Genomic DNA, 23,002 nt, shown 5'->3' on the forward strand with positions numbered 1-23,002 from the left:
CAGAAAATGCTGGAAAATCTCAGCAGGTCTGACAGCATCCGTGGAGAGAGAATAGAGCCAGCATTTCAAGTCTGAATGGCCATTCATCAGAGCTGGGTTACCGGCCCTCCTCCCGATCCACTGACGCCTGCTAAAAGTGAGTATTGAGAACAAGCACTGGTGGATACGCCTTGAATTCAACTAACCGAATGTTCAGCTCTACTAGCCATTGCATTTATGATGAGTTACTGCCCAATGGTGATTCCTAGAATGTTGATGATGGGATATTTGTCAATGGTGAGGTCATTGACTGTCAAGAGGGGGGGTTTTGGCTTTCCTATCCTGCCAGATGAATCACTAACTGGCACAATATCTAGAGCTCATTGGCCTTTAGTGATGAGCATATTGTCCCCAAATGCCTTCTCATTTCTCAAGTGTAGATATCCCAGTGATCTCAGAGCCAGAAGTCTTCCACATGATCACTGGCCACTTCAAGTGGTTCATTGAACCAGCTCTTCTTACTGACTGTTACTTCAAGATTTCAGCTCAGATGTTTTCTGAGCGCTATTTGTTTGAGGAAGGTTAGGACTGGAGCCAGTGGCAGTTTAGATCCTGGAATGAAACTCGTGCCTCTCTTTATTCATACTTCAGCTGTTTATGGCTTGGCAGGACGATGCATGAAGGCTTTGTACACCAACCTCGCTTCAAGATCTCCCAGCAACTTTCCGTTTCATCGTTAACCTGAAGGTATACTTGCCAACAAAAATTATCACGAGATGAGCACCAGACCCTACCCTAGGGATAATTGGGTATTTAAGGGGATTGTGGAAAGGATTAGCTGGAAACGCTACCAGTTCTGTTGGATGAATAATTAAACTTTTTTGTTTTGCACTGCTCAGCCTCTTGATTAAGTAGGATTAGTGAAGTTGGGAAAAAGTTAGGGCTGAGGGTGTTTTTTTAAAGATGAATTCAGCGGGATTTCTCACCTATCTCAGTGTGCTTTGCACAGTGAGGATTCATGCCCAGTTCCCCAGGGAATGTGTGCAGTTAGAGGTGTTGCAGAGTGGGGAATGCTGCCCTGCTCTCACCGCCGATCCTAGCGACCGCTGCGGCTCCAGCCTTGGCCGGGGTAGTTGTGCCGACCTGCGGGCTGACCCGGCTCGCCACGGCCCGCAGTACCCGCACGATGGGCTGGACGAGCGGGAGGGCTGGCCCCTGCGCTTCTTCAACCGCAGCTGCCGCTGCGCCGCCAATTTCGGCGGCTACAACTGCGGCGGCTGCCGCTGGGGCTGGGGCGGAGCGGAGTGCCAGCAGCCGCTGCGGCTGCAGCGCCGGGACGCACACAGCCTGAGCCCCCGGGAGAGGCAGCGCCTGCTCCGGGCACTCCACCTCGCCAAGGTCACTCCACACCCCCGGCTGGTGGTGGCCACTCGCCACCTCCCCAACATCACCGGGCCGGACGGCCGGAGTCCCCAGTTCCAGAACATCTCCATTTACAACCTGTTCGTCTGGACTCACTACTACTCGGTGAGTAAGACCTACCTGGGGGGAGGCAGGACCTTCAGTGGCATCGACTTCTCTCATGAGGGACCCGCTTTCCTCACCTGGCACCGCTACCACCTGTTGCAGCTGGAACGGGACATCCAGGTAAGGGCATCATCCTTCACCCATTTCAGTGTAGCCGAACAGGCCGGGTATGGTGCAGTGGGAATATAAGCCTACTTGTGACTAATAAACTTTTTAAAAATGTATCAAGTTAGGGGCATTTCAACATGTATCGAGTTAGGGGTATGTAATACAATGTTACTAAATGTAAGAAATTGTTTCTCAGTAAGTCTTTAAGTATGTTCTCAGTAAGTGTTTTTAAGATATGTTAACTTCTTGAGGGGCCCATTTTGTCATTAGATCAGATGTCAGTGCATTTAAATTGGCACAGAGTACCTACAATCAATGTCCTAATTCCATAAGTCATAAGGGATTTGATATTCAGTTTCTTTATAACTGTCTATAATATCCAAAGGTGCTACACAGGAGCATTCTAAACAAAATCTGACACCAAAGCACATAAAAGAATATTAGGATCAAAAGCCTGGTCAAGGTTTTAAGACTATTTTAAACAGGGAAGGCACAGGAGAGATGTAGTGAGGGAATTCCATTAGGTCCTGGGTAACCAAGACTACTTTTTTGAAGAAGTGACGAGAATGGTTGATGAGGGAAGGGCCGTGGATGTCGTCTATATGGACTTTAGTAAAGCCTTTGACAAAGTCCCTCATGGTAGGTTGGTGCAAAAGGTTGGATCTCATGGGATAAAGGGAGAGGTGGCTAGATGGGTGGAGAACTGGCTTGGTCACAGAAGACAGAGGGTGGTAGTGGAAGGGTCTTTTTCCAGCTGGATGCCTGTGACGAGTGGTGTTCCGCAGGGCTCTGTATTGGGACCTCTGCTGTTTGTGATTTATATAAACGATCTGAAAGAAGGTGTAACTGGGGTGATCAGTAAGTTTGCGGATGACACGAAAATGGCTGGACTTGCAGATAGTGAGGAACATTGTCAGAGGCTACAGAAGGATATAGATAGGCTGAAAATTTGGGCAAAGAAATGGCAGATGGAGTTCAATCCAGATAAATGTGAAGTGATGCATTTTGGTAGAACTAACGTGGGGGGGAGCTATACAATAAATGGCAGAACCATAAAGGGTGTAGATACGCAGAGGGACCTGGGTGTGCAAGTCCACAGATGCTTGAAAGTGACGTCACAGGTGGAGAAGGTAGTGAATAAGGCATGTGGCATGCTTGCCTTTATAGGATGGGGCATAGAGTATAAAAGTTGGAGTCTGAGTCTGATGTTGCAGTTGTATAGAACGTTGGTTCGACCGCATTTGGAATACTGCGCCCAGTTCTGGTCACCACACTACCAGAAGGATGTGGAGGCTTTAGAGAGAGTGCAGAGGAGGTTTACCAGGATGTTGCCTGGTATGGAAGGGCTTAGTTATGAGGAGAGATTGGGTAAACTGGGGTTGTTCTCACTGGAAAGACGGAGGATGAGGGGTGACCTAATAGAGGTGTATAAAATTATGAAAGGCATAGATAGGGTGAACGGTGGGAAGCTTTTTCCCAGGTCGGTGGTGACGTTCACGAGGGGTCATAGGTTCAAGGTGAGGGGGGGGGGGGAGGTTTAACACGGATATCAGAAGGACGTATTTTACGCAGAGGGTGGTGGGAGCCTGGAATGCGCTGCCGGGCAAGGTGGTGGAGGCGGACACACTGGGAACGTTTAAGACTTATCTAGACAGCCATATGAACGGAATGGGAATGGAGGGATACAAAAGAATGGTCTAGTTTGGACCAGGGAGCGGTGTGGGCTTGGAGGGCCGAAAGGCCTGTTCTTTGTTCTGCACCCATGGTGGAATGGTTAAAATAAGATATTCAAGAGTGTAGAATGAGATGAGTGCAGATATTTCAAGAGGGTTGTAGAGTTGGAGGAGATTACAGAGCTGGTAAAGTGTGGGTGGTGGAGGGATGAGAATTTTAAAATTAAGATGTTGTTTGACTGGGAGCCACTAAAGATCAGTGAACACAGCGGTGATGGGGAATCAGGACTTGGTGTGATTTAAGACCTGGACACAGAGCTTTGGAATACTTCAGGATTACAGAGAGTAGAATGTGGGAGACGAGGAGAATGTTGAAACAGTTAGACGAGACCTAACAAAAGCAGCAGATGTTCTAAGACAGAGATTAACTCGAGTGTTGTTATGCAGATGAAAATAGGCAAAAGGTGATCTTGGTGATGGTGCAAATAAAGATTTGGAAATTCATCTAATGGGCCAAGTATGAAATCATATTTACCACCAGACTGGTTTATTCTCAGACCATTGGCAGAGAAAGGAATGGACTTGGTAGGTAGGGAACAGAGCTATTACCAGCTCAGGGTGAGGGCGCTTGGCGAGGTGCAGACACTGCCCACTGCCTCACCTGGGGACTCGAGCTGTGCACATCCCGCCACTGCATCAGAAGCAGTGCTAGCAGCCAGCGTCCACCCCCACCCCCCAAAAACAGTGGCTTCAGTCTTCCCAGTATCTAATTGGAGCAAATTAGATATCTGATAATTGAATAACAGGGAGGTGGTGAAAGGTAAAGCTGGGTGTTTTCAGCGTACATGTGAAAACTTTGGGTCAGAGAACTCCAGAGATTCACCACCCTCTGCGAGAAGAAATTTCTACACATCACAGTCGGGGCACTCAGCGTTCTGACAAACAGTCATACAGACACGAAGATTAGCTCTGTTCTCTCTCCACAGATGCTGTCAGATCTGCTGAGATTTTCCAGCATTTTCCGTTTTTGTTTCAGATTCCAGCACTGCAGTAATTCCCTTTTATAGATGCAGAGCAATGCAGGTTCAATGTTTACAATCATGCCTCCTGGCTCTAACTGCTAGGACAAGCCCGGACAAGTTGGAGTGAAGCCCCAACTTGATTCCTGATTGGTCAACCCGGGTCATGTTGTGACCCTTTCAGAAGATCACGCCTTAAAAGGACAAGACACCATAGTAAGGTTGTTGAACAGAGAAAGTTGTTGAAGGGAATGTGATAGATGGATTTTAAGAAAGCATTTGAGAAAGTACCATATAAAAGGCTGGTTACTAAAATAGAGGCTTGTGTAATAGAAGAGTCAGTGTCAGTTTGGATTTTATAAATTGGCTTAAGGACAGACTAGTGGCAATTGGTTGTTTTTCGGACAAGAGGATGGTGGAGTTTTTAAAGTTTATTTATTGGGGTCACAAGTAGGCTTACACTAACACTGCAATGAAGTTACTGTGAAAATCCCCTAGTTGCCACACTACGGCTCCTGTTCGGGTAGACTGCGGGAGAATTTAGCATGGCCAATGCACCTAACCATCATGTCTTTTGGACTGTGGGAGGAAGCCAGAGCACTCGGAGGAAACCCCCATAGACACGGGAAGAACATGCAGACTCTGCACAGACAGTGACCCAAGTCAGGAATCAAACTCAGGTCTCTGGCGCTGAGGCAACAGTACTCACCATGTGCCACTGTGCCGCCCCTAATGATCCAGACCATTGTGCCCTGGATGACCAAGTGTTAGGAGCAGGTGAATATTAAGAGTACACAGTATTTCAAAATTTACTGATGATACCAAGAGATGTGGCAGACAGTGAGGATGATACCAGACAATGTTACCAGGGCCGAATACATGGGCTAACGGAGTGACCAGAAAAATAACAGAGAATTTAATCCAGACAAGTGTGTGGTAAAGCATCTTTGCAGAAAGAATAGGAAGAGGCAATATTGACTTATGGAAGAGTGCAGAAACAGAAGGACCAGGGTGTTCCTGTACAAAGATCTTTGAAGGTAACAGGATTAATTGGATATTTTGGGTTTCAGAAATAGAGACATTCGATACAAAGGGAGCAAAGTTGTGCTGAACCATTTATAAAGCTTGGGTGAGGACAGTCTAGAGTATTATACACAGTTCTGGTCACCACACTTCAGCAAAGATGTGAAGATCTTTTGAGAGGATGCAGAGGAAATTTACCAGAATAGTTCTATGGGTGGTGGATTTGTAAAACAAAGTATGATTACAGAACCTGGGCTTGTTCTCCTTGGAGCAAATGAGATAAGAGGGAGATTGTTAGTGGTGGATAAGATGAATGAAGTTTTGTATCAGTTGTATAAAGAAAAGCTGTTTCTGTTAATTGGTATATGGAACAGCCCTTTATAACGGCCACTGTCTACTTGGCGACTGTTCTTGAGTACCTGATCACTGAGATCCAGGAGCTGGCGGACACTGTGGCCTGGAACAAGTCCCATATCATCCTCCATTACCTGCAGCTCACCATCCTCCATCATGAGGCGCTCTTGAATAGCTGGGAGCAGTTTCCATAGCCCAGAGTGGGCCCAGCATCCATGCCATTGTCCAGGAAAACGGAGACACCAGTAAGATTTATGCCTGGAAAGGGAAAGATCAGGAAAAAAAGTAGAAATAAAAAACCTGATGTGAATGAAAAAATATACCACCCACTGCATGTCTAAAATCCACAGTGTTGCTGTGCACACAACCCCCTCACCTTTGGGCCTGCCAAAAATGTACTTAGATGGGACTGTGTGCCAAATCCCACCCCAGTCTTGGGGCCAAACTCCAACACCCGCTTCAAGTCTTGGGCCTACAAAACCCCAGCTTCAAGCTGTGGGTGGCCTCATTCCTGCCTGTTTCCTACCCCCCCCCCCCCCCCCCCCCCGCCCCCCCGCCCCCCCCACTGCTGAAGCCCATCTCCTTCCACACTGCCCCCCCCCCCCCCCCCCCCCTCCAGTCTCTGCCCACTCTCCTCAAGTCTTGCTCTCTCCCCAGGCCCAAATCTTGTGCACTCGCATTCTTCCCCTGCCTCACCTTGTCCTGTCTCTTTCACCATCCCCTCATGTCTCCCTATATTCACAATCAAAACTTACCATCTCTGAGATCCCACTAAATGTCACATCCGCCTCCTGACCTAGAATGGTGTTGGGGGTGAGTGAAGGGGTTAAAAGAAACTTGAACAGCAAGCAGGACAGAAGAGTGGGTGGGATTAACCACAGGTAGTCATGTGCTATGACGTATGCATAACTTGGTGGTGATTGGACAATGTAGTGTTAGGATTGATTTGGATTCTATCACATGAAGTCACTTGGAATGTAGTGAAGTAATTTATGGACATAATCGGGCTGAGATAGCAGAACACCACTGTGTAAATCACTGATTAGTGCAATCACCAAATCATTATAACACTAATAGTTTTGTAGTTTTTCAGTGAACTTGTGCTTCATCTTGAATGGGTACGAGTTCCCTAGCATATTCTAGCATTTATAAACCACATGAACAAAGACACTCAAAGTCTCATTTGGGCCTTGCAGAATTGGAGTAGATCTTTATCTCCCTAATGGGTGGGGCAATGTTGATCAGGGTTTAGGGGCGGGAGAGAGGGAGTTGATCAGGGGCCTAGTTTGCTGGGGGGGTGGGGCTGAGCAGGGCGGGAGGGTTTTCTACTTGAGAAAATAAAGACAAAATATTATGGATGCCAAATAGAATGCTGCAAAAGCTCAGCAGGATGATTCTGAAGAAGCATGTTGAACACTCCACACAGATGCTGCCACACCTGCTGGGTGTTTCCAGCTTTTTCTGCTTTTGTTCTACAGAAAGTCAAAACCATCCAAATGCGAGGTTAGGGGAAGTCATGTTTGGGTGGGAGGGGGGTGGGTGCAGGGGGGTGTTCTGGAGTGGAATCAGCATGGAGTGAGGGATGTTGGATAGTCAGAGGGGGTAGTAGGGGAGAGTTGAAGCTATGTCAATCGTTTGGTGGGTACATTTCCAGAACATCAGAAATTGGGAGAGGGCCAGAGGCAGGCCCATGTGAATTGCTAATTCCTACACCTAAAGCACATTGCAGAGATTTAAAACAGCTTGGGTATATGCCATTTGAAGCTAGTTGCTTTTGGCATCATTCCACGTACGTTTAATACCAATTGTGTTAACCGAATGCTTGAAGACAAATAGATGTTCACAGCTGATATTGTTTGAATGCTGTGTGAATTAATTCCAGACTGGTGATTTTACTTGATCACTTTGAGTGTAATGATGACTGAAAGATTGTGTGATACTCTGGATTCCAAAGCAGATTGCAGGGTAACACAGTCACCCTTTTCTGGTAGGGTTATACTTTTTAGAAAAGAACAAAATTAACAGCAATGTCTCCATTTGAGTTGTGTCCATATAATTACAAAAGTGAAATAGTATCTGTTGTATTGATGAGAACAGGTTACAACATTGGCTAGTTTTGTTGGGGGAAGAGGTGTGGAGGAGGAAGGTTTTGATGCTGGGAGGAAGTCAAAATTGGTCGACAATTTGTGCTGTCATGTCTTAATTGACTCAGATAATTTTGAATGTCCTGCACAGAGCAAGTAATCTCGCTGGAAATTGTATACTAAAATTGCTTGCTGGTAACTTTTAAAGGCTTCTAAATTAGTTCTGTATTACCTGATCAAAGTTTAGGTAAACACATTTTAAGGGAATGTTTGGTGTGGAACCCTGGTTGTAAGCAGGGGTGATCTTTGGTTGAATGGAAATTGTAACCTTTAAGGTGCAGAATGTACAAAAGTTAATACATTAGACTCAGCCTTTGAGCACGGCAGACTACTGTTAAATTTAACAGGACATGGATTAGTCCACAGCTGAAAAGGCAGCAGACGGTTACTAGATTTGTACAGCTGAAGTGTTGTCATTTGCTCTGAGGATCTGGAACTCAAAGAAGCCTGGGCTCATGATAGTTCTGTGAAGCTGGCATTTTGGGAAAAGTAAAGCAGTGCAGTTTTTGTCAGAGAAGGAAGGAAGCTGGAATCATGTTGGTAACTAGATGCTGCAGCCTTGTAAATGCAGTGGTACACAGTCTCGGAAAGTTGGGGCATTGAGTTCTATTGCCTAACAATTGCTTGCAGTCAAAAAGAGAAGCAGGAAAACCTCTAGGCTGAACAGGAGCTGCTGTTGAGGGAAATCAGAGGCCAGATCCTTAAAAGAGAGAAGCTTAAATTCCCATGAGGAAGACGGGCTTTGAAGAATTTTGTGACTCATTGACATCTGGGGAGATTGATGAACAGATTTATGTCTGCAATTTAACATCCAGTTGCGTTAGTATTTGACACAGTTTGCCTGTTAATTCATTTTTGTCTCGTGCTAATTCTGGATGTTAGAATATAAGACGGGTAATAACAGTTTGCTTTGTTAACTTGTGTATGCTGAAATTTCTTCTGCTTGTTTAGAACTGTGTAAAATGTGACTTTATTCTCTTAGTGAGTCACTAATTTTGTCTGCTTTAAAACAAAAAGGTACTGACTGCATCATTGCAGAAAGTTGGGGGTTTTGACTGTGACCGTAACATTTGGGGCTGTAATACATTTATATCACATTTGCCAAGTATCTATTTTTCCTCATTAATATAGGAGATGCTGCAAGATCCCACCTTTGCACTCCCATACTGGAATTTTGCCACTGGAAGGAATACCTGTGACATCTGTACTGATGACCTAATGGGAGCCAGAAGCAATTTTGACTCTACGCTTATCAGTCCTAATTCTATCTTTTCCCAGTGGAGAAACTTATGTGAAAATTTGGAAGATTATGATACCTTGGGAACTATTTGCAATGGTAACAAATTTAAAATACAATGAAGAGAAAATTGTACGAAATGAAACATGAATATATATATATATGTAGTCTTGTCCTTTTCTGGTAGCCTGTCATTTTTTTATTATCTTCAGGTGCATATCCAATTTTCTTTTGAAAGGCGTGATCAAATCTGCTACCATCACACTCTGACAGTGAGTTCCAGATTCTAACATATGCTGCATTTTTAAAAAATGGTTCTTTTGCCAATGATAAATTGGTGTCCTCTAGTTCTTGACCCTTCCATTCTTTTGTAATTGTTCATATGCATTACAGTACTTTTCCAATGGAAAAAGTCTGTGTATTAAAAGTATATTTTTAAAGTCCTTCCCTGGGCATTTTGCTACTCCTTTCTGATATCTCTTGATTCCCACATCCTTGTTAGCTTAATCCCTCCCCAACAGCTCTAGCAAAACTTTGTTTTGAAAGGAACTTTGTTCAGGTGCAAACTCTCTTGTCTGTACAGGTTCCATATCTGCCAGAGCCGGTCCCAGGAATCTAAAATGTTCCTACCTGTAACATCTTTCCAGTCACACATTCATCTGTCTTGTCCTCCTATTTCTGTACCCACTTCCACTAAAGTAACGTGGGGATTACTACTTTGGAGATCCTGCTTGCAAACCTTCTACCTATCTCCTTAAGACTGCATGACCACATCTCTTTTTTTTCTATCTATGTCATTGGTTTGGATGTGGAACATAACCACTGGTTGGGTGCTCTCCCGCCTCGGTCTTCTGCAGCAACTCTGTGATATCCTTGAACCTGGCACCAAGGAGGCAACACACCATCTTGGATTTACACCTGTGGCCACAGAATGGCCTATTCCCTGAACGATCAAATCTATCACAATGATTCTTGCAGTCTTACTTGTACAGCTCAGCCCATTTTGGCACCATGGACTTGACTCTGGCTGAGTTCTCCATCATTTTTATCAATATTCAGAACTGAATATTGGCTGGTGAGTGGGATGCACTCAGGGGACTCCTGATCTTACCTACCTGTTTTTTTTACACTCTGGTCATTCATTCCATCTCTGCCTGCATACGCTTAAACTGCAGGGTGACCACATCTATAAATGTACTATTCACATGGCTCTCAGCCTCATGTCTGCAACACCAGAAAAACTCTGAACTCAAGCTACAAAACTTACTACTATTAGTAGGGGTGGCACAGTGGCACAGCTGTTAGCACTGCTGCCTCACAGCGCCAGGGACCTGGGTTTGATTCCTGTCTTGGGTCACTGTCTGTCTGTGTGGAGTCTGCACGTTCTCCCATGTCTGCGTGGGTTTCCTCTGGGTGATCTGGTTTCCTCCCACAGTCCGAAAGATATCCTGGTTAGGTGCTTTGGCCATGATAAATTCTCCCTCAGTGTACCCGAACAGGCGACTAGGGGATTTTCACAGTAACTTCATTGCAGTATTAATGTAAGGCTACTTGTGACACTAATAAATAAACATTAAAACTTTTTAAAAACTTAAGCCTTACTAATACTGATAACCATACCAACACTAAATACATTCCGAGTGGTAATAAACCTTACTTGAGAATAAAAGATATGACTCACCAGCTACTTCCCTGTTGCTAATAGTTAATACTTCGAACATTTTCTAGACTCCCAGTTGTTTACACTCGGTCCCTCAGCAGCAATAATCACAAGCCAATAACCTTACAACTTTCTTATGACTAAACCTGTCTGCTTGTTTGTTTTTAAAGTGGGGTTCCCCAAGACTTTTCAGCCTCTCCTCCTAAAAGTAAATGCTACAGATCTTGCTCCTTGGGCTGTATTTATCCACTGCTGACTGTGTACGGCCAGTTTACTTCTCTCCCTGAAGGCAAGTGATGATATTTGTGTCTTAAAAGCCAGTAGGGAAATGTGGATTCATAAATAGAAAGATCATCACAGTATATTTACATGAAAATGGTACAGAAACCTCATCTGCTAGTGACTTTTTAACCAAACACTCTTGTTTCAGATCATGCAATCTATTACAAAACAATTTAATTGCAAAGAATTGTGTTGTACATTGTGATCTATCTTCCAGGATATTCCTCACACTGATCTCTTTGGCTGAATCCTTGGTCTGTTTGCTGCTATCTCCTTCTGTGGTTAAGTGTTAATTTTTTTGGTGACACTGGCTCTTGAGTTATTTTATTACAACAAATAGTCAGGTTTATAGCATGGAAACAGGCCCTTTGGCCCAACTTGTCTATGCCGCCCTTTTTTTAAAACTAGTCCCAATTGCCCGCATTTAGCCCATATCTCTCTATACCCATCTTACCCATGTAACTGTCTAAACACTTTTTAAAAGGCAGAATTGTATCCGCCTCTGCTACTACCTCTGGCAGCTTGTTCCAGACACTCACCACCCTCTGTGAAAAAATTGCTCCGATGGGCCCTTTTGTATCTCTCCCCTCTCACCTTAAACCTATGCCCTCTAGTTTTAGACTCCCCTACCATTGGGAAAAGATGTTGACTATCTAGCTGATCTATGCCCCACATTATTTTATAGACCTCTACCTGTGACTCCACATTCAAAGAGATATGAACATGGAACCCTAGATCTCTTTGTTCTGTAACTCTCCCCAATGCCCTACTATTAACTGATTGTCCTGGTTCAATCTACCAAAATGCATCACCTCACATTTATCTAAATTAAACTCCATCTGCCATTCATCAGCCCACTGGCCTAATTAATCAAGATCCCATTGCAATCGGAGATAACTTTCTTCACTGTCCACTATGCCACCAATCTTGGTGTCATCTGCAAACTAACTAACCATGCCTCCTGTATTCTCATCCAAATCATTAATATAAATGACAAATAACAGTGGACCCAGCACTGATCCCTGAGGCACACCGCTGGTCACAGGTCTCCAGTTTGAAAAACCACCCTCTGGCTTCTGTCATCAAGCCAATTTTGTATCCATTTAGCTACCTCACCCTGTATCCCGTGATATTTAACCTTATGCAACAACCTACCATGCGGTACCTTGTCAAAGGCCTTGCTAAAGTCCATGTAGACAACATCAACTGCACTGCCCTCATCTACCTTCTTGGTTACCCCTTCAAAATACTCAATCAAATTTGTGAGACATGACTTTCCACTCACAAAGCCATGCTGACTGTCCCTAATCAGTCCTTACGTCTCTAAATGCCTGTAGATCTTGTCTCTCAAAATACCTTCCTACAACTTACTCAGCACAGATGTGAGGCTTACTGGCCTGTAGTTCCCAGGCTTTTCCCTGCAGCCCTTTTTAAACCAAGGCACAACATTTGCCACCCTCCAATCTTCAGGCACCTCACCTGACTATTGATGATTCAAATATCTCGGCTAGGGGACCCGCAATTTCCTCCCTAGCCTCCCACAATGTCCAGGGATACACTTCATCAGGTCCTGGGGATTTATCTACCTTGATGCGCTTTAAGACTTCCAGCACCTCCTTCTCTGTAATATGTACGTTCCTCAAGACATCATTATTTATTTCCCTAAGTTTCCTGACATCCATGCTTTTCTCAACAGTAAATACTAATGAGAAATATTCATTTAGGATCCCACCCTCTCTTGTGGATCTGCACATAGATGACCTTGTTGATCCTTAAGATGCCCGACTCCCTCGTCGCTGTTTTGCCCTTTATGTATTTGTAAAAACTCTTTGGATTCTCCTTTGCCTTATCTGCCAAAACAATCTCATGTCCCCTTTTTGCCCCCCTGATTTCTCTCTTAACTCTACTCCTACACCCCCTATATCCTTCAAGGGATTCACTTAATCCCAGCTGCCTTTGCATGTCACGTGCCTCCTCCTTCTTCTTGACCAGGGCCTCAATATCCCGAGTCATCCAGGGTTCTCTACTTCTACCACCCTTGCCCGTCACTCTAAGAGGAATGTGCTTACCCTGAACCCTTGTTAACACACTTTTGAAAGCCTCCCACTTAGCAGACATCCTTTTGCCTTCCCACAGACTCCCCCAGTTAACTTTTGAAAATTCCTACCTGATACCATCAAAATTGGCCTTATCCCAATTTACAATTTTAACTTTTGGACCAGACCTATCATTCTCCATAGCTATCTTAAAACTAATAGAATTATGGTCACTGGTCCCAAAGCGATCCCTCACTAGCACTTCTGTCACCTGCTCTTCCTTATTTCCCAAGAGGGGGTCAAGTTTTGCCCCCTCTAGTCGGGCCATCCACATACTGAATGAGAAATTCCTCCTGAATATATTCAACAAATTTCTCTCCATCCAACCCTCTAATACTATAGCTGTCCCAGTCAATGTTTGGAAAGTTAAAATCTCCGACTATTACCACCCTATTTTTCTTGGAGCTATCTGTAATCTCCTGACATATTTGCTTCTCAATTTCCCGCTGACTATTTGGGGGCCTATAATACAACCCTATCAAAGTGATTTCCCCCTTCTTATTTCAGCTCTACTCCTATAAACTTCTAACTGAGTCTATATAAGTTGTTGTTTATTTAAAATCTTTTACTTTGCAACATTGGATCAAAATGACGGGGGGGAAAGTGTAGACGTCGGAATAGGCTTTGACAAGCTGCCAAACTCACTATTTAAAATCTTCCCTTTGTTCAGAAATGAAACTCTTGCTGTGATGAAGTGAGAATCTGCCTTAATTACTCCACACTATTGTTGTTTCCAGCCACTGAGGGTGGTCCTATCCGTCGAAATCCAGGTGGCAATGTTGCTAGACCGATGGTGCAGCGCCTCCCTGATGCCCAGGATGTAGAGAAATGTTTAGACATAACTGCTTATGACACACCACCTTTCTACTCGAATTCAGCAGAAAGTTTCCGAAACACAGTGGAAGGCAAGTACGCTTTTAAAAATAAAATTTGGATATTCAATTGTGAAATATCTTGGGTGAAGAATAATTTGTGACTTTTACAGGAGAGACCTCCAACAACAAGCCCATTTTAAGTAAAACATTGGGACAGCTGAGGCCATTCCCTGCTTTGAGAGAACCTAAGCATGTCTTGTGTGACAACCACGTGTATAGGAGTGCCTTATACTCCAGCTTTTCCAGCTCAATGTTTCTGAACATGCAATAACTGGAGTCTTTGCAGGACATTTAGGAGGCTGCAAATATTAGCGAGCATATGTTCCAGGAGGTGGTCACCTCCACAGAGAATACAGGGGAGTAAGTGGGTAGCCATCTGGCAGGAGAGGAAGAGGGCAGCTCAGCAGGGCTTCACTGGAAGTGTTGCACTCAGAAACTGGTTCTCAGTGAGGGTGAAAGTGCCTCCAAAAGGCAATCAAAAATGTTGCACCATGGGACAAATGACTGCAAAAGGGGACACCTCGAACTGCATAATCGCTGGAGTAATAGGTGATACAAGGGAATAGGCAGAGGTTTTTGAAGCTACTGATGGTGAGACTATGTTGCGTCTGTAATATCAGAGTAAAGGCTGTCACTGAATGGATGTGTGTGTTCTGCAGGGAGAAGGGTCCGAGGTTAATATGTATGTTGTAAGCAATGACATAGAAGTGAAACAAATTGTGGTCCTGCAGTCAGAATGTCAGTAGTTAGGGAGCAAGTTAAAGAGCAGGGTCTCAAACAGGTACGGGGACGATTTTGCTGAAGAGTTGGTAAGGCTGAGCCAGTAAGCTTCTGTTTGAAATTTCCCAATCTGTAAAGTAAAGTTTATTTATTAGTCACAAGTAAGGCTTACATTAACACTGCCATGAAGTTACTGTGAAATTCCCCTCATCGTCACACTATGGTGCCTGTTCGGGTCAACGCAACGAGCCAATGTGTCTTTCAGACTGTGGGAGAAAACCGGAGCACCCGGAGGAAACCCACGTAGACACGGGGAGAATTTGCAAACTCCACACAGACAGTGACCCAAGCCGGGGATCGAACCCAGGTCCCTGACGCTGTGAGGCAGCAATGTTAACTGGCTGATCTATCATCATTTAAAAAGCCCCCACCCACCATATTTGTGTTCCAGGGAGGTGGGGGTGAGAAAGAGTCAGGCTCGCTGATCCTGGAAGCAACAAGAACTACAGATGTAGGGGAGTACTGAGATGGGGTGGTTAGAAGGTCTGCTTCAGTTCTCTGATATTTCAACCTGGTTGTATTGAAAGTTGTTAGATCCTTTACCCTCATTCTTCACACCCCCTCAACTACCATCAACCCTCTAATGTCTCATGCCCCCCTTGCATTTTCCATGTCCCTTCATACCTCTATACCCCATGCTTTCTCCTTGTCTCCTCATATTACCCATGCCCGCTCCACACTCCTTTTTCCCTTTGCAGCTACTTGTCCAGAATCCACTATGGACAGATCGCAGGAGCCACATGGAGATGAAAAATTCTGATTGGGGATCTGCCTCATACACATAACTGATATTGAAAAAAATCCTGAATGGAACCCATTCAAAAAAAAAATGTAAATCCCTTCAATCTGTTGTGAAACAAAATCTATTCATTAACTGCATTAAAGGTAGCTAATCCTTTAATAAGCTCTTAAAACTTTCAATCAAAATGTCTATACTGTCCCCTGCTGAAATAAATTGTTCTGGACCTTTTGAAACTCATTCAAGTATGTTTAATAAGTTCAGCTGTTATAACAACCTTGGGAAATGTATACAACAATGAGTCTCTTGAAATAAAAATTGAAAATGCTGAAAAAATCCCATTGGATCTGGCAGAATCTACTTTGAGTCTACAAAACTCTTATTCAGAGCTGAAGAAAAGTAGAAATGTGATGGATGGGGTGAGCAGGTGAAGCAAAATAGAAGGGCAGGGTTAGGTGAGCATTCAGGCGAAATGTGACAAGGTGTCATGGTGAACATGATGGGCCCGATTTTACCAATCGGAGCCTAAGGGCGGGATCCGGGCGTAATACGGATCCGAGCCCGGAATCCTCTTTGCAGCGCACCCATACACGTTTTGCCGGCTCTGGCCCGATGCACGCTGTCGGCGGTGCTTAGCGCTGGCGGTCCGATCTGAGTTGTGAACTGCGCATGCGCAGTTTGAAAAAAATCCGAAGCAGCACGACCGGGCGCGAAATACAAAACAGCAGAGAGGGGGGGACAGATGGACTTGGGAGAATCTTGCAAACTGCAAATAATGTAGCATCCTCTTTGTGCTGCCTAATTATCTATGAGAAAGGTCATTAAACTACAGTGGCCTAGTGAGCAAGTAGTGACCTGTATAATACATTTGTGGTCTGTAACTGGATTGTTGATGCTCAAATGTTCAGAGTCCTGTGGTGCACTTGGTAGAATTGTCCCTGTGGTGGAACTTGGTTGGAAATAAGATTCAAGGAGCTTACTACATCTGGGAAACCAACCATAGTGAAAAGAAGCTTGTATTGGCAACTCTTCTCTCACATTCCATGGCAGATGTGCCCCTACTTATGAATGTGACTTGCATGGGCAACATTGGGTGACTTGCATGGGCAACCTCCTTGCCAACCCTCTGAGGAAGTGCTGGCTTCCGACTTTTATTTACCAGGTCGTTAACGCGGACGTAGATTGGGCCGCACGGTGGTAAAGTGGGATTTGGTGGTAGTTGGGCATGCGCTTCATTAAGTCAATTTAAATGCATGCCCGATCCAGGCGCGGGCCCGGCCCGTGCCCAAATCGGGTGTTGGTAAAGCCGTGCTCTGCTAGGAATCGGGTGTGCACCGCGTTAAAGGCCCAACGCCCAACTTTACTGCGATTTCGGGCGAAAAGTTTTGGTAAAATCGGGCCCAATGAAAGAGACAAATGGAAATCCTGTCTGAGAAAAGATCAGAATGTCTTTCAGGTAGGCATCCCTGGAAGAAAAAGGACAGTGAATTAAACACTATGCGAAAATAGCAGATTTATCTATTGAATTTGATTGTTGATTGTGTTTTTTCCATGGTACAACAGATGGCCTGTCAATTAGTGTAGTCCAGCAGTAGACATTAACTGAAATCTTCAAAACCTTCTTCACTTTTGAAGGAATGAAGATTGAAATCACTTCAAGTCGTGGCACTTCGAACTTAAATACATCTCCACCAACTTCTTACCCACCTTCATAAAATCTGGGTTTCCACACTGCAGATTGAGGGCCCTAGGAACAGCATGTATGAGGTCTGCTTGAAATTAGCACTAATATCAAATAGTCCAGCAGGTTCCTGCATCAGGCCTGTGTGATTCATGCTGCTCCCTCTTTCCCCCTGCTGGCAAGGATGGGATCTGCTGGAATGGGAGCAGAACACCCCCCTTCTGGCCACCTGATTTATTTTTAAATTACCAGTCCACAGTCTCTGGATAACTCAGAATTCCACATGCTGATTAGCGTGGGTAAAGCAGATTAGCGTGTGGTGGGAGAAATGGCATAGGGTCAACATGCAAGATTCCTAGGGCATAGGGACCAGTTCAAGGATAAGACAGATGTACAAAATTCAAAGTACTCACTGGAAGGTTAACAAGTCTTATAAAGAAAGAGTGAAAATTAATTGAAAGAGGGAGTGGAATCCAAATGTGCATAAATGCAATAAGCATTTCTACACGTGAGTGTGAGGAGTGAGTGAGTGAATGTGTGCATCTGGCTCACTCCCAGCCTCAGCATTCTCATTCACCCCCATTCACACACATCACGTACCCTCACCTGATCTCGCAATAGCGTGAGTGAGCACCTGCAACTGAGTGCAAGCTGGACACGCCTTCTCACCATTTTATACTCTAATGGTCATCTTTATTTATTACATATTTAAAAAAACATCAGTTTTTTTTTGTTTTAAACTTTTTTTTCCAAAATATGTTTCTTATTTTGAAATTCATGTTTAACATTGTGCCGAACCATACCTTTCTGAAATTTGCACATCAGCATCTTCGAGTGAGGAAGGAATTGAAATGTGGTCCCCCAGGAGAAAAGGATGGACAAGCCTGCTTTGGCAAAGTCAAAACGTTCTTTATTCTTTCATGGATGTGGGTGTCATTAGCAAGGCCTTCATCCCTGATTGCCCCTGAACCACATTGCTGTGGGTCTGGAGTCACAGATAGGTAGACAAAGAAAGGATGGCAGATTTCCTTCCCTAAAGGACATTAGTGAACCAGATGGGTTTTTACAACAATGGACAGTGGTTTCATGGTCACCTTTTAGACTTTCAATTCCAGATTTTACTTGGAGGTACGACATGGTATCCATTACAGGGTTTTGTTTCAAGATGGTCAGGGATAGAAACTAAACGTATTAGGCTGATAAGGTCTGCAGGTCTTGTGATGCAGTGGGTAATGTTCCTCTCCAGTGAAGGAAGGCGCTTTCATAACATGACCATGAGTATCAACTTCTAAATCCTTCCAATATACGCCAATGGCAAGAGTGAAAGAAATTCCTTGTTCAACCATGTGATGGAAAGAAATTGGAGTCTCTGCTATTATTATCCATAGTTCCAAGCTACAACATGCTTGTAAAATGCTAGGTTGTCTCAGTGACTCCTTAGGGGCAGCCAGTTGAGTTAGTTGGCTGGACGGCCAGTGGGGATCAGATTGGCGACAACTGCGTGGAATTTGATCCCCATTTTGGCTGGGATGGATTCAGGACCTTTCCTCTTGCTCGATTGGTGGTAGAGTTCATGATTCTGTGCATTCGGGAAGAGAACTCCAAGGCGAATGATGTCTGTCGGAAAGATGGGAGTATGGTGGGAGTGGGTAGCCTCAGTGATTAAGGATGAAATTACTTCCAAGATGAGAGAAGATATAACAAGAAATATACTAAGTTCTAAGTGCGCAGTGGATACTTACTGGTAAAGTTAAACAAAATTTATGAGTAATGGATATTGTATATAGGACAAGTGGCAGAATGTGGAGATTGGGTAAGCATGGAGCAATGATGAAGTGGTTTTAATGGGGAATTTTGATTGGGATAAGCATGTCCCAATGCCAGAAGAATTTATTGTGTGTCCAGAATGCACTTGAACAGGGCTACGTTCTTGAACTAATAAGGGCCATGCCATATTAGAGCTGAGAAGGCAAATGGAATATTGGCACTTATTTTAATCTTGGAAACCCTACAGCACAGAAAGAGGCAATTCGGCCCATCGAGTCTGCACCGACCACAATCCCACCCAGGCCCTACCCCCATATCCACCCACTAATCCCTCTAACCTACGCATCCCAGGACACTAAGGGCAATTTTAGCATAGCCAATCAACCTAACCCGCACATCTTTGGACTGCGGAATGGAATATAAAAGTAGAAAAATTTTACTGCAGCTATACAGAGCCTTGGTGAGACAACATCTGGAATACTGTACAGTTTTGGCCTACTTGTTTGGAAAAATGCTATTATTGTATTAAAAGCACTTAAGGGAAGGTTCGCTCAACTCATTCCTGGGATAAGGGACTTTTAGATTGGTCCTATACCCATTGGAGTTAGTGATTGATGTGAGTGGAGGGCAGACTGTCAAGTGGAGTTGACCACAGCCAGATCGGCCATTATCTTATTGAATGGCAGAGCAGACTCACCAAGGGCTGAATGGCCTTCTCCTGCTCCTCCCTTCTGTGTTCCTAGTTGGTAATTCAGTTAGCAACCTAACAGCGTGATCAAATTAGTGTTTAAAAGTGCGAAACACAAAATAGGTACTACAATTCTCGATTTAGGCAAGGTTCCCTTCAGTGTGAGGAGACGGATTGACCACAGTAAAGTGAACAAGCCTGTGACGAAAGGCCAGAGAGAGGTGTTTGAAGAATTTAAGGTGAGCCAGTTTATACCCCAAAGGTGCAAGAGCTCCATTTTCCCAAAAGAAATAGCCAATGACAACTGAAGAAGTAAGCGACAACATATAACAGGGCATAGAAATACAAAACATCGCACAGATGGCAAAGATGCAGAGAAAAATAAAGGATAGCAAAATCGATAATGGCTACAAAAAGTATGAAAAGAAGGAATATGGAAAAAAACTTGCAAGGGATATCAAAATCAATACCTTATGTTACAATTATATTAGGGAAAGGAGAATGCTCAGGAACAAAGTGGTTGCAATATTGTCAATGAAAATATGGAAATGGTAGACATATTGAATGTCTACTTAACTGTTTAAATAGAGGACAAAGTCAACAAGCAAAGATTCCAAGGTATCGAATATTGGATCAGGTACAGAGACGCACCAAAATTAATTCAAGGAAAATAACAGTAATGAAGACCATATTGGTACTAAAGAGTGACAAATACCCAGGGCCAGATGGTTTCGATCTCGAGGTTAAAAGGAACTAGGTAAAAACATTGTAGTTGTATGAGTTTATAATTTTTCAAAACTCTCAATTTGGGAACTGTACCTTAGATTGAAATATTGGTATGCCGCTCTATTATTTAAGAAAGATAGTAAGAAGTCTCACAACACCAGGTTAAAGTCCAACAGGTTTATTTGGTAGCACAAGCCACAAGCTTTTGGAGCGCTGCCCCTTCATCAAGTGAGTCTCACCTGATAAAGAGGCAGCGCTCCGAAAGCTTGTGCTGCCAAATAAACCTGTTGGACTTTAACCTGGTCATAGAATCATAGAAACCCTACAGTGCAGAAAGAGGCCATCTGGCCCATCGAGTCTGCACCAACCACAATCCCACCCAGGCCCTACCCCCATATCCCTACACATTTACCCGCGAATCCCTCTAACCTATGCATCTCAGGACACAAAGGGGCAATTTTTTCCCATGGCCAATCAACTTAACCCGCACATCTTTGGACTGTGGGAGGAGACCAGAGCACCCGGAGGAAACCCACGCAGACACGAGGAGAATGTGCAAACTCCACACACAGTGACCCAAGCTGGGAATTGAACCCAGGTCGCTGGAGCTGTGAAGCAGCAGTGCTAACCACTGTGCTACTGTGCCACCCACAGTGTTGTGAGACTTCTTACTGTGTTTACCCCAGTCCAACGCCAGCATCTCCACATTTAAGAAAGATAACAGAGGGACAGCAGGAAATTATGGAGCAATTAGTCAAACATCAGTTATTGGTAAATTAGTCACGCTTAGTTTACTGGATTGATACCTGAAATAAATGAGTTGTCTTATGAGGAAAGGTTGCACAGAATGGTTTTGTTTCCACTGGAGTTCAGAAGAGTTGAGAGGTGGCTTGATTGATGTCTATAAGATACTGGACGTGGATGTAGGGGGGGGTGTGCAAAAGATGTTTCCTCTTGTGAGTGAGTACAGAACTAGGGGCACCATTTTAAAATTAAGGGTCACCCTGTCAGGACAGAGATGGGATTTTTATTTTCTCTCAGAGTTTGAAATTGCAGCTGACATTGTTAAGGGTTAACTCTTCGGCCAATTAGTTTGGCAAGCATGAGTCTCAGGAATGTTAGAGGGCACAATTACTTTCTGCTTCAGGGAGAGGCAAAACTAATAGGCACCCTTCCTCAGGCTGCATCATTCAAGATCTCATTGCTGTCATGCCTCATTTGGGCCAGCCGTCCCTTCCCCACAATCCAGGCACCATTTTCCCTTCTCTTTTTGGGGTATCATCCACCCAGCCCACTCCATGTAGCCTGCAGCTACAGCCGCCCCATGCCTACAGACAGCAGGCTAATGTAAGAACTTTAAAAACAGCAGAGGCAACAGACTTCGGGACCACCCACACTTAGCTGCAACCCCCATCCCGATAACCACCCTGCCTCTACGGAGCTGGCCAGCAGTTTCTGGCTCCTTGGACTCCCTGATGTTAGTTGAAGACATTAGTTCATCTCCTTCCTCCCTCTCGGAGATCACGGTGACAGCATAACACCACACCTGGCGGATGGAATGATTTATGCTGAAGGAGCAACATTAATCATGCTAAGTATATTACAATACATTCAAATTGATGCAAATAGGATTCATGGCCTTTCTGGGCATCATAGGGGAGAACCCAGGAAGATCACATTCCAAAATCTCGCTATCGCAAATCCTGCTTTTGGTCTCTCGCGCAATTCAGTGGCCATTACGGGATTAGTGCCCTTGGCCAACAGGCCTGCTAAATCCCACCCAAGGTCTCTGCGCTAGGTTAGAATGATTTGAAATGTACTGTCTTTCCAACCAGTTTTCTTTACTATGAATTGGCTGTGGTCTGTCTTCTAGGTTATAATGATCCTTCAGGAAGGTACGATCCATCATTTCGCAGTTTGCACAATCTGGCACATTTATTCCTCAACGGCACTGGCGGACAAACCCATCTGTCCCCAAATGACCCTATCTTTGTTTTACTGCATACGTTTACTGATGCAATATTTGATGAGTGGTTGAAGAGGAGTAAGGCAGGTAAGATAACACCATCTCATTTTATTTACTATTGCTGGACTTTATTAAATTTATCTCTCTGTAGGATTTCAAGTAGATCTTGAACATTTATTATAAGAGGACATATTTCAACACGTATCTGTTACCCACGTAATAGCAATGTTGCATTTAATAACTTGACGCTCTATTTTTATATTCATTTGAGATGTGAGCATCACTGTCAGCATTTGTTTCCCATCCCTAATTGCTCTTGAGAAACTGGTGATGAACTGCTGTCTCGAACTGTAAGTACACCTCCAGTACTGTGATGGAGGGAGCTCCCAGATTTTGACTTGGCAACAGTGATGTAATGGTAAAATTGGGACAATCTAACCATATGGTCGATCCACATATCTGAAATCGCTCATCCCTGGAACCATATGAATGGGTCTTTTCTGTGCCTTCTCCAATACCTTCACATCCCTTGGGTACACCAGATCCGGTCTTGGTGTCTTACCAATTTTGTGTACGGCCATCCTTACGAACATCTTGTTTTTATCAAATTTTAATCCATCCAGTATCTCAATTATCTCCTCCTTCACTACAACATTGGCAGCATCCTCTTCCTTGGTA

General features: G+C 44.2%; 1 protein-coding gene across 1 annotated transcript in view; it reads left to right on the forward strand.

Moving 5' to 3' along the window:
* The first annotated feature begins 786 nt into the window (after positions 1-786).
* The window catches only part of LOC144495272 (5,6-dihydroxyindole-2-carboxylic acid oxidase-like), a 33,676-nt gene continuing 11,460 nt past the window's right edge, over positions 787-23,002 (forward strand). Inside the window, exons 1-4 of the mRNA XM_078215342.1 lie at positions 787-1,626; positions 8,959-9,163; positions 13,840-14,007; positions 22,232-22,411. Coding sequence (XP_078071468.1) covers positions 943-1,626; positions 8,959-9,163; positions 13,840-14,007; positions 22,232-22,411 — 1,237 coding nt within the window. The 5' untranslated portion in view covers positions 787-942. The remainder of the gene's footprint in view (positions 1,627-8,958; positions 9,164-13,839; positions 14,008-22,231; positions 22,412-23,002) is intronic.

The sequence above is a fragment of the Mustelus asterias genome, chromosome 6, assembly GCF_964213995.1.
Source record: "Mustelus asterias chromosome 6, sMusAst1.hap1.1, whole genome shotgun sequence".
Lineage (NCBI taxonomy): Eukaryota > Metazoa > Chordata > Chondrichthyes > Carcharhiniformes > Triakidae > Mustelus > Mustelus asterias.